This window comes from Periplaneta americana, chromosome 8 (assembly GCF_040183065.1).
Source record: "Periplaneta americana isolate PAMFEO1 chromosome 8, P.americana_PAMFEO1_priV1, whole genome shotgun sequence".
Lineage (NCBI taxonomy): Eukaryota > Metazoa > Arthropoda > Insecta > Blattodea > Blattidae > Periplaneta > Periplaneta americana.
In genome coordinates, this window is record NC_091124.1 from 112,685,892 (window position 1) to 112,699,079 (window position 13,188).

At 33.4% G+C, this 13,188-nt stretch overlaps 1 protein-coding gene and 1 long non-coding RNA gene across 3 annotated transcripts in view; one reads left to right on the forward strand and one right to left on the reverse strand.

Moving 5' to 3' along the window:
- Positions 1 to 8,137: 8,137 nt before the first annotated feature.
- LOC138704950 (uncharacterized) lies at positions 8,138 to 12,780 on the reverse strand. Its single transcript, XR_011333494.1, has 3 exons — positions 12,570 to 12,780; positions 8,331 to 8,463; positions 8,138 to 8,153 (listed from the first exon to the last, which is right to left on the reverse strand). It is a non-coding gene; the product is annotated as an uncharacterized lncRNA (long non-coding RNA).
- A 72-nt stretch (positions 12,781 to 12,852) lies between these two features.
- Surf4 (Surfeit locus protein 4) overlaps positions 12,853 to 13,188 on the forward strand; it is a 73,617-nt gene continuing 73,281 nt past the window's right edge. Inside the window, exon 1 of one of the 2 annotated variants that reach the window (XM_069833414.1) lies at positions 12,853 to 13,118. In XM_069833414.1, the coding sequence (XP_069689515.1) occupies positions 13,068 to 13,118 (51 nt within the window). In that variant the 5' untranslated portion in view covers positions 12,853 to 13,067. The remainder of the gene's footprint in view (positions 13,119 to 13,188) is intronic. The other variant, XR_011333493.1, reaches the window with a different exon arrangement.

The window sequence follows — 13,188 nt, forward strand, 5'->3', positions numbered from 1 at the left end:
GAGCTTTAAGAGCAGAATTTTGAATTTTATCTCTATGTCTGTAAGATCCGGAAGTCCACAAAACTATATCATCTGCAAATAGTGCTGTTTTCATGTTTGATTCCTCTAATAGGGAGGGTAAGTCATTTATATAAATATTGAATAAAGTTGTGCTGAGGACAGCGCCTTGAGGTAGACCTCGATATGTTTGTCTGTAACTAGAAAGTGAGTTATTGAATTTAGTGGCAATGAATCTTTGACTAAGGAATTCTGTTCTGATATCCATCTGAACATATTGCTGGAGATACCTAATTTCTGGAGTTTTAGTAATAATTTATTTCTCCAAACAGAGTCATATGCTAACTGAAAGTCAATAAATATTGCCAAGGTATCTTCTTTCTTGTTAAAACTGTCTTTTATTTCTTGGCCAAGGCGTATGACTTGTTTATTGGTAGAGTATAGTTGTCGAAAGCCGGCTTGTCTTGGTGATAAAAGATTTTGGGATTCTAAATACCAAGTTAATTTGTTGGAGATCATGGACTCCATGGTTTTTGCTATCATGCTTAATAGTGCTATTGGTCGATAACTATTAACATTATGAGCAGGTTTCCCTTTTTTGTGAATTGGTACAATGATTGCTTTTTTCCAAGCTGCAGGAATTGAGGTGTTCCATGATAAATTGAAAATGGATAAAAGTACAGACTTGACTTTTCCCCCCAGATGTTTAAAAAATTCAGAATGAATGTTGTCGGGGCCAGGGGATTTCTTGGTTTTTAAATTTTGTATAGCTCTAGTTAATTCTTTGGAAGTAAAATTTTGATGAAATATTTCAGATTTTGTACTAGTAATATTGTTTTTATTATTTTTATGTAATTCTCTTTTGATAAATTTGTCAGTTTTTTTGATATCGGGGTGTAATCTGTGAGAGTTTGAGTAGTGTTTATTAAATGCATTTGCTATATCTCTACTATCTGTTAGTGTTTTGTTATTATGAATAATAGGTTGGCTAGTATTTTCCTGTGTATTGGAAATATTCTTCAGAAATTTATATGTTTTAGCGCTATCGGTTCTGTAATTAATATTTTCAATAAATTTATTAAAACTGTTCTTTTTTGCTGTTATAATTGCTTTTTTAAGAATGGCTGTCTTCTTCCTCCAATCTTGAGTATCTTCTGGTGTTTTGCTATGTTTTGCTTTGGTTCTTGCTTTATCTCTATCTTGTTTCAATAAATTCAGGTTTTCTGTCCAGAATGGGGTGTATTTTTTTGGTTTGCCTCGTGGAATGTGCTTTTTTGCAATTTTAAGAATAGATTCACAGAAATATTTGTTCAATCTGTCTGAGTTTGTATTTTCCATTAGTGGTGTGTTATTATTTAAAAGGGGGGTTTATAAGGGGACCTGAATTAAATAAATCAAAATATCTCGCTTATTACTCATTTTTTTGACAAATGTTACATAACAAAAGTTTCTTTAAAAATGATTTCCGATAACTTTTATTCTATGCAAAATTTTGATAGGACTGATATTATTAGGGTCTATGATGTAGCAAGGTACATAATATTTCCGTGCAGGAATTCTGTATTACAATAATGGTGAAATATATTTGTTTTAAAATAACAATGTTTTTAATATCCTGGCCACGTGAGAGTAATATACGACTCTGCATTTATTTAAGGCGGCCTTGGAATCCTTGGACAACAATCGGATTAATATACGGATGATGTGATATGAGATACTAAATATTATTATGTTATAAAGAGAGATGTTTGTGTGTATCAGGCAATCTCAAGGAACTATTTAATAGATTTAAATAATTCTTTCATCATTGGAAAGTGTAGTTCCTTTAGATGGACGTAGGCTTTATGTCATTACAGAAGCTTATGAATCGAGGACTGGGCACAAATGTATATAAGATAGGACTAAATAGAACCTTACCCACAAAGAACTTTATATACTATCGAAACTAATAATTACCTATATGTACTGCAGTTAAATTTAATGTTATTTGTAGGTACAGTACTGAAATTTTATGTCTGATATGCGTTGCGTTTTTTATGAAAGAATGAAAGCCAGAGATGCAATAATTTTACAAATATACACGCGGCACATATTACGTATTAATTATTCAGTAATATAACAGTACATATTTTTATTGCTTAATTGCGTATTTGGATGAGCTATGGTAATGTATAAATATTTAATAGGTAACAGTTCTATGTAGTGCACAATACTCCACATTGAATAATTAACAAATCAACATCTTTAGCATGACTTGTGGTTTGTCCGCCATCTCAAACCCCGAACTCCACCCCTCTGAGCACGAGATCTTATATACTCGGTCAGTTATGGCCAAAAGTTACCAATAAAAACAATTAACATCATAGGTATTTCAGTCATAACGTCACACAATACCAGATGAAACTATGAAGTAATTACATAATTGAAATAGGCTACGACTAATTGGTCTAGGGAGCATTCGTTTTCGTTGCAAGAGTAATTCGTTTAACATGTTTGTAAATTAGTCTTGAATACGTTGCACTGTTGGAAAAGTTTTTCTTCCTGAGATTCAAGATCCCCCACGACCAATTAGAAACTTAGGTAGGTACATATAGTAGTACATCCATTCTCAACACACGTTTTAAACAGTGATGTAGCCAGACTAATTATTTTGGGTGGGCCAGATATGCTTCCGACAATGAATTTGCAAGAGCAAGAATATCATGTAAACATACCAAATAAAACAAGGTGTCAAATTTTTCTAGCTGATGTAACAATTGAGTAGCCTCCATGGCTTCCTTCTTTTTATCGCTGCTAGACAATTTTTTAGACCCAATCCAACACAGTTAAATTGGCTCTTGAAGAAATTAACGCATTTTTGACTTCTTACCTTAATGCTATCGAGTGAAACTATTGCTTTGAATCCATGGTTTAGTTTTAATGTTGAGTATTTTCCATTTAAAAAACGCAAAAATTTCCATATTTTTTGAGTGGGCCTGGGCCCACCTGGCCCACACGCTGGCCACGCCACTGGTTTTAAATAATATAGGGCAGTATAACACATTATTTGAAATGGTATCGTTTGGTGACATAGCCTTTTTCCAGCTGAGAGTAACAACCGTCAATTCTCACAAATGTATTTTATTTCAGACACTGTTGAGTCTAACATAATACCAAGCTTAAAAGTAGAACTAATCAAAAAACTCCAGAAACTATTGCATGGTAATAACAGTTACATTCATAGTTCTAAATACAACTTTGAAAGTAATTCAGGAGCAACGATTTATAATTGATAATAAATTAATTAAACTATTAACTAACAATAACAATGCTGTATTTGGAAATATAACAGATTTAAGTCAATGATATTTATTTATAACAAGTGCAGCGAAGCGCGCAGGTACGGCTAGTATTCAATATATTATTTCAACGTAAAAGCAGAAGTATATCTAAAATTTTATTTCACCTTTTTTTTTTACATTTTTCTAGGGAGAGGTCTACAGCTTTCAGCACATTTTCGAAAGGGTCTGCGACTCAAAAAAGATTAACAACCACTGTCCTAGTGGGATTGACAAGAATATTTTATCGCTTTATTTCAGTATTATATCTTTTAAAATTAGGGAATTGTATTTATAATAATATACTGTATTTACATTATCTAAACAACAATATGTTTTGCTTTATGAATTTTCTTTTATGTTTTTGACAACAATATTTAATTACTTCACTTAAATTTGTCTTTTAAAATTAGATAGCAAAATATTTGGTAAATTCATAGAAGATGGGCACTTGGTTGAATGTAGTAAGTATTACCAACTTTTTTTATTTCAGAATTAAATGTTAGTAATCTTTTAGTGACTTTCATATGTTAGTTCTAAGTTTTTATACTAGGTGTCGCCGTGATTTTCTTTTAATTTGATTTGTTATAGTTGTCATTTGTTCTAGAATTTTCCTTAATTTTGAATGGATAATGACGTTGTCAGTTGTTCTTGATTGTTTGACGTGAGTGGTGTTATGTTGTGTCTGATGGCTAAAGCTATTGAAAGTTTGTCATTTTATTATTTTTGTGATTTTCTTTCGATTTGATTGGTTATAGTTGTCATTTGTTCTAGAATTTTCGTTAATTCTGAATGGATAATGACGCTGTCAGTTGTTCTTTGTTTGACGTGAGTGGTGTTATCACAGTCTACTATATACAGTCGCGAAGCTTGAGGTGTTTTTTTGCAAATCTCGTGATAAAGCACTCCAGGTGGTTAGCAACTAGAAACAATAGACTGTCCAGGGTCGACTTTGGACTGTGTCGTATTTCTATCGAGTGCTAGCTCGTTGCGTATTTCACATTGATGCTTGTGAAATGTTCGTTATTGGTTATAATGAAAATGTTAATGGCTAAAATATAATAATTGGAATAATAATATGGGACAAGGAGGAGACGTTTGTAGTGCTATAAATTGTAGCAACAGTAAGAGAAAGAGGCCAGAGTTATCCTTTTTCCGATTTCCGAAAGATTCAGAAAGGTTCCTGGGTTTCCACAAGAATGCTGTGCAGAAACAAAACTGTTAATTTGAAGTTCTTTGTGACTGTTAGAATACATTATATCCTTAAATTTCACACTGAAATGTTTCAGTCTAACCAAAAGGACATTAGATACCGGTTAAAGTTCTGTCACTTAGGCTGCTAAATTTCCAGAGAAATAAAGGTTAGGTCTACTTTTGTTTTTCAGAGGATATATTTTTAATTGTAGCTATTAATTTTGTTATTATTTTTATGTGTTATTTTACTAAAGACGTAGAAAAATTAAGTTTGTTTTAATGAAATTTATTGATCACGTTTTATTTTCAATTCTGGTAGGATTATTATTGCTTAGGCCTACTTTTTTCTTCAAAGGATATGTTTTTAATTATAGCTGTTAATTTTGTTGTTATTTTTATTTGTTGCTTTACTAGAGACGTAGAAAAAGTCTGTTACAATAAAATTTATTGATCACGTTTTATTTCCAATTCTGGTGTGATTATTATTGCTTAACCTCATCCCACTTTGTTAACTACGTAAGCCTACACTACAAGTACCGGTACATGTAAGTTACTCCATTAATTCATATTTCCATTATTATTGTTGTAAACAGAAATGCAAATTAATATTTATTGGTTTCATAGTTAATTATCGCTATAATCTTGAATGAGTGAAGCTATTATAGCAAATTTCAGTTCGTTTTGCACAAACAAAAATTATATTAACTTATTTCTTGCAGGTATCTTCGAGTTTATGGTGGAATTTAATATACTTCATTAAAATAATAAATTAATTTTATGCATTTAATATTTCAATAAAGGAAGGAAGGTGTTAATTTTTCCAAAAGAACACGACAACGAAAGTGTAACATATTTTGTCGGCTGCTAGGAGAGAGACTGCGATGATGAGGCGATAGTAGCGATCCTAGTGGTGAGCAACTACCCCTGTTTGCATTTTTATTACATATTGAGCTTCGCGACTGTATATAGTAGACTGTGGTGTTATGTTGTGTCTGATAGCTAAGGCTATTAAAAGTTTGTCATTTTTGTGATTTTCTTTCGATTTGATTGGTTATAGTTGTCATTTGTTCTAGAATTTTCGTTAATTTTGAATGGATAATGACGTCAGTTGTTCTTGGTTGTTTGAAGTGAGTGGTGTTATATTGTAGATTTGTCTGCATTTGTCGAATGCGCATCATCATGCTTACAAAAAGGCACTTTTCAGTGCTAATAATTTATTTTGTGTGCACAAGGTTGGAATTTTGAAGTAAGAGGGAAAGGAAGGAATCTGTGTTCTGAAATTTATCTATTAAATTTTGTGTCGATTTTGGTTTAGTTCTTTCGCTGGTGGATAAGAATTGTGTTGAATGTTGAGGAAAAAATTGTTTTTCTGTGGTTTAAAGGAATTATTTACTGAATTTTCTGTATAAGTTAGTGTAACAAGTGTCCCAAGAGAATTTCATTTAGTGTAAACATACGCTTTATTTATGCAAAGTTGATTGTACGACAGTGTTGGTTTAGTTCTTTGTTGCCTGCATGGTTTAAGTTTACATTGCCTTAAAGCCTGTGTCATATACTGGAAGTAAAGTGGTTGTCGTTGAAAACGTCGATGAGAAGTGAATTTTATTTGATAAGGTGATAAATTATTATGTTTTGTTTTGTGTTTTAGTGACTTTTGGGAGTGAAGTGCGGACGAAAACTGCCAGAAAAATACTGCCAACTATGAAGTTAGAATGCCACCAAATGCCAAAAAATTAAAGGTTAAAAATTAAATACTATATTTTCATTTTTTTGGAGGGCTTGTTCTTTTTTAAAAATATAAATATGTATTATTACCATTTAATACGAGAAAAATTCGTACTGGCACCGGGAATCGAACCCAGGATCTCTCAGCTCTGCGCGCTGAGCGCTCTTTCCAACTGAGCTATGCCAGGACACGATCCACGGCGCCGGCCGAACCTCTCTCGTAATGTTTTTATGGCTTTACTACCTGCATTTGAGACAATACACGTCATGTATGCAGGAGCGCATATATATATATATATATATATATATATATATATATATATATATATATATATATATATATATGACTTTGTGGCCATATTCAACAACAGTTTGTAACAACTGTTAACAGTTAATACATCAATAGTCATAGCAGACGTGTAACATTCAATGAGGTGGGCGAGACCTCATACATATGAATATTGATATATAAATATGTATTTGATTTTCCACCTTTGATTTTGTGATGTTTGGTGACATTTGAACTTCATAACTTAGTTGGCAGAATGTTTTTGGTAGTTTTCGTCAGCCATGTTGGATTTTGTCTGTCTTCTAGAAAATGACCAAATATTTACATTATCTACACAACGAAATGCTATTATGATTTTGCTTAATGTATTTCCATATATGTTTTGTTTTGTGTGTTTTTTAATAAGTAGGGAAATGTCTGAAACAATCATTTACTTTTCTAAACCAATTTACCTCATTGACGATGGATTGCTTTAAAATTTATATTAGTTACATACACTCATCTCCAACAGTATTAAATTGTATGTTTGAGCATGCCTGGTGTAATAATGTGGCTCAACGTTATATATATATATATTTTTTTTTTCATTATAATAATGTATCCACATACTAAGCATCTGGCACTTTCGCCAGTTGGGACAGAAAGAAACCGTTCCTTTCATTGGCAACCTTGAATCACTTTAAATGTAGTGCCAGTACTTGTTCTGTTCTCTTTGTAAATAGTTATCTCATTGTAGCATAAAATACTTCAATCTCTAGTATTTCATACCTATAAAATATTATTTAAGTTCAATTTGAACTTCAGTAAGTAATATTTTCTTTGTTCTTAAATTGTCCAGTTTTTATTAATCAGGTAATGTTTTAGTAAACTTACTTTGATTTTATTGTAACTGTAGTTGTAATCCCCTGGTAGAGGGGAAGAGAAAACCTAATGATCTTATCTCTACCAGATTAAATAAATAAATAAATAGAGAACGAAAGGAGAAATAAAGAAAGAAGGAAAAGGAAGAAGAAAAAAGGAGAGAAAAAAAAGAAGAAATGTCAGGTAAAGAAATAAGTATCTGAGTAATAAATAGCCTAAGTGAATGAACAAATAAATTAATACCGGTACTGTATCAGGAGACCTATCCATTTTAAAAACTGCCAGTGATGTTACTGCTTTGTTAACGCTAGCTTTGACCAGCCAACATTGTCTGTTGACATGTGCAGCAGGTTTCCAGCGTACGCACACCTAGTGCCCTGGACACACAGTGGGCAAAATGCCCACCTGAGCACGTCTGATTTAGAAGGTCCTGGTAAAGAGAAAAGAGCAGATTTCTCCTTGTAACGTCACAGGCAAAAGTCGTGCCCATACGTTGCCGACATTGTGTATTTGATTACATTAAGTTATCTGAAAGCTGTGGTACCTTTTCCTTCAGTTCAGCGGAAAAAGGATACAATCTTGTAACTTGATATGATCTTTAAAAATTGTGTACCATTTCTTCAACACAATTTTTTCCCATCTTGTTCCTGTCTGTGCAGCGATAAGTTTTTTAAGGTCACCAATGGTATCGTCTGGGTTACATTTAACTCGAACCTTCTTCCCCAGGCGGTCATTGCAGGTTACTTCCAACATCTTTTCTCCAATCTGTACTAAATGATAGAAACGTCATAGTAAATACAATCTAATAACCAAAGAACGCCGTAGAAATCGTTTGATATTTATAAATTTATTTCACATGTTACGTAAACTAACATAAATCTCAACGAAATCTTCAGATAACCTATCCCACAAGGCATAAATATTAAACAAAATTTACTCGCACTTACGTCTTACAAATAGAAAGCACTACAAAGATGTAAAACTATTCTTCTTGATCTAAAGTTTGCTATACAAAACGGTCTACACGAACACCTTTGCAAATACAAACGAACAACTCGTTCAATCAACCAATTGTCCTGCCTTCTAGAGGTGGGGAAAAAATAACGTAACAGTTATTTTGGAACTGTTCCTTGTTTGGAACTGTTCCAAAACGTAACAGCACCTTGGAACACTATGTTCCAAAATAACAGTGTTGCTTTGAGCTAGTACGAAATACTTGCGGTTACAAATACTCGTTTCACTTTGGAACTACATTATGACAACGCCTGTTCCACAGAACGGAACTTGTTTGGTACTATTGAAAGCAGTGACGCCAACTTTTGGAAAACAGTGGGTGGGCTCAAACATTTGACGAGCCGTAAGTTAAATAAATCTCACAACACGACGAGCCCATATAAGTTGGCGCTACTGTTTGAAAGCAGAATTGGGAATCCTTTCGTCGTACTGAAACAAATTTTGGAAACTAAAGTAAAAGATAAATAGTAAAGATACAAAGATCGTCTTTAAAAAGTGTACACATTATCTTGGAACTGACGTTAATTGAGTATAGGATTCTATCAAATAACATAATGCCTGTATTATAGTAACTGCATTGTGAATTTTATCAAGGGAGATGAAAATATATAGATTATGTTTTATTTCCAAATACTTTACAGTTTTAGTTTCATCACCAATTCTTGAAATTAAACTAAAGTCTGTTGAAACATGACTATTATTGAAGTTCTTTTGTTTAAAAAAAAAGTACAACGGTAAATTTTCATATTTCATTACAATGAGATTATTATTCTTCATGACGGTACATTATTAATATGAATTTTAGCGCGGCCGAATTGATTATAGCTTTTATTTATGCATTTTTGGAGAAATTGAACACTATTGTGACCTTCAGCTACGCAGAAGAGGAAGAATAGGTTAGGTTTTATTTACCACTGGGATCCATTTCGATTTCGTGACCAATTTACAAATAATTTAAAATTACATTACATTTCCTGCTTCGAACAAACCTGATCTACGAATTCAATTTAGCATTAGAAAAGATTTCATTTCCAGGAATTCATATCTCGACTCATTATGACATCGTACTGCATCACATGGCATACAGGGAAGTGAGCTCTATGCTCACTGGTAGAGTTGGGTCGATTCGTGAACGAATCGTTCATTCGAACGACTAATAATAAAGAATCGTAAGAATCGATTCGTGGTATCAACGAATCGTCATTCAAAAGAATATGAAGGAATCGGCATGGTATCGTAACCCACGATTCTATTCGTTGTTTGATGTAACCTGTCAACGGACATTTCCGAACCGTGTCGAATGCTCCCGAGCGAGAGTGAAATCAAAATATGTACTGCATTTGTTAAGTATGGAAAATAATGAACACAAACCTGAAATTTGCATAGTTAAATAGGGATGTAATGCAAAAAATGTACTTCATAATAAGGTTCAGTTGATAAATTACAATTTAGAGACATTATCTTGGGTAATTTTGTAGACTAATGGAGTTCATACTGAATGGTTCCAGCCAATGAGAAAGAGACAATCCAATGTCTCGCCTCTTATGCCATCTATGAGAGAGATGTAGAACGTTTTTGTTCTACGCGTGGTTTGCAAAGGAAAGTGTCTTGCGACGATTCAAAAGAATAGTTGGAATCGCAGACTGGGAAGAATCGTGAACGAATCGTTAGAATCGATTCGTAATGTGTGATTGAATCGTTGGAATCGACTTCTGAAAAAGAACCGTGTTGCCCAACTCTACTCACTGGCCTGTTCCAAAATAACACTGTTACATTAAATACCCCTGTTATACAAAATACTTGCTGTTACAAAAAATACTCGATGTTATGGAACTGCATTATGAGTTATGTCTATAAAATAACGTAACGGCCTGTTCCAAAATACCACTGTTACATTATATACTAGTAGTACTGTACCTGTTATACAAAATACTTGCTGTTACATGTTACAATATACTCGATGTTATGGGACACGGCCGACTTGATGGTGCCTTCGCGAAACGAAGCTAGCATCAAGTCGGCCGTGTATGGAACTACATTATGACCAACGAGTTAGAAAGAGAAGACTATAGAGTGGCCATGTTGTCCTGTACAGCGCTCTTTGCGGTGCCACCGCGAAACACGGCAGATCTGAGCTAAGCGCCCACCTTTGTAAAAATTCGTCTGCTTACAATGTTGTATAACGGAGGTAAGAAGTACAAAAAATAACGAAGAAAAAACATGCTTGTTGTGTGTGCTGCATATAACTGCAATGTCAAAAGGAAAAAGACAACTGATATATCATATTTCATGTAAATTTTATGAAGTTAAGTCCATAGTTTTGTTAATTTGCAGCATTTTTTTTCATGCATAAATGTGTAACAACGCCCGGCATAAACAAAACAAATGGTTCACTGGTAATGTACTTAAACTAAATACGGATAAAACCAATACAATTCCGTTTCAGACCCAGTGAAAAACAAATACCAATACAATATTAAAACTGTATTTCGACACCGGCATTCTTTATTTCTGCTCCTTCTGTCCTTACTGCTTATACAAGAAGACGATGAGCTGTAGCTTATAAGAAGTAGGCCTATTTCGAAGACAAACGATTAATCAAATAAATGGTTCACTAGTAATAAAGTTAAACTAAATACGGATAAAACCGCTACAATTCCGTTTCAAACCTAGTAATAGCAATCAAATATTAAAATTGTATTTCGACACTCGCATCCAAAATAACGCAAAACTCTGGGGTAGGTCGTATTGTTGTTAGTAATTTGACTGGAAGGACATGAAAGAACATAATTGAGCACCCACGTGCAATAATGAGGTAAGTATGAATATATTTCGTAACTACTTACCCTATTATTGTACGTGGGTGCTCAATTATACACTAATAATTATCTGTGATGCAACAGCCCTTGAAAGGCTCAGGCAGACCAGCCGGCTGTTGGCCTCACGTTCACATTTCGATAATAATTATACTTTACTGTAACAAAAAAACTGAAAGCGTGTTTTGTCATGTTTCACCCACGTTACAAGCTTGGAGGTAAAGATTGTTTACTACAGATAGGGCCTACTTTCATTCTATATCTTATGGTATAGTAAATAGTTTTGCAACGTGTAGAGACTGGGAAAACAATTTATTAAAATCATCCGAATCATACTCGTTCATTTTATAGGCAATCTTGCAGGTCGCATTTAAAAGAACCTAGGAATATTAACATTTTCTTGAGTATATTTGATAGGACTTCTTGTCATACTACATGACAATTTTGCTTAGGTTATTCTTTTAAGCATTCCTTGTAGGAATAGCTCAAGTGTTTTAAATTTAGCATACATAAGTTTAGATTAAGTTCCTAGCACGTATTTGACGAAATACTAGGTTTTTCCACTTCAGTTTAACTGATTTATGCAAACGAAATTAAGACAGCTGACGATTCTAATGTCAGTTATCACCACGCCCACTTTGTTTTTGGCGCATAAGTTCATTACCGACGGTCGTTCAATTTTCTTCAAACATGGCGGCGCAATGACCACTCTATATCTTTCTCTTTCTAACTCGTTGATTATGACAACCGTTGCTGCAGTGCTGTCAATTTAGCGACTTTGTCACTAGATCTGGCTACTTTTAAAAATTTTCAGGGACAAAATCAATACCAACTTTTAATCCTGAACTGGCGTCGTGCATAAATATAACGTAACGGTTTCGTGGTGTCAATACTGTCAGTATGACTTCTAAACTTTCTCATGGCCCTCGACTTATACTTTTGCCTTTTTTACCCAAATGTTTGCATAAACTACTTTGACTAAAGGGTTTTAACATAAATAAATTGTGTCACACGCTTCACAGAATGGCAGAACTGAATTTAGGGACTTGACTCTGGAGGAGTTTCGTTCATTCCTGGTGTGTTTTATTTTGGTGCAGTTTCCAAATTAAATTATTAATTTCTGATCCTACAGAATTTTTCTGTTATGGTAACAACATGCAGTCAGGCCACAAAGGGAAAACACTGGAGGAGAGGGATTCGATCCAATGCTGTGGAGTGAACTTCGGCGTAGGCTATATGATATATTCAACTGTGGTACTGTTATTTTGGTACTGTTATTTGAAACCTAGTATTTTCGTGGAACTGGAACAGTTGGAACTGTTACGAGAAAATAACAACTTTACCCATCTCTACTGCTTTCGTTTTTACGACTGATAACGGAAGTCCAGGTAGTTCATAACAAACACGTTTACCAACGAAAGAGAACGTAAAAATGTTTATAAATTATGTAAATATAAATTAAACGAGTAACATTTTGAAAACATAATTGGCGGAATATAAATTAAATATATAACTACGGTGACATAGTTATGTTCCTGGACTTATATTCAAAGAAGTTCGTAAAATCTTATACGGGAATTTTGTGTAATGTTGTACTAGCTGTAACCTTCGGTATCAAATAACATATTATTATGTTAATATGTAATATATTTCTGGAGAATGTAAAGTAATACTAAAACGTATTAATTTATAAATTTATATATTATCTAAGTGGCCTAAGTTATTTACATTTTATGTCGAATAACTGCTTAGTAGACTAATATTAACGACACTCGGAAGTTACTCTTTTGTCATTCTCCACATCATTCCTCACGATATCTTACAATCCCTTATAAATTTGCAGCTGTTGGTAATATGGCTCTACAAAATGAATTGCTAGTAAAAGCTGAAGATATAGCAGATCAGGTAATTCGAGGATCGTGGAGGATGAACCAGTTAATATTTATCCTTTTTGTGGAATAGCTGTTATTACTTA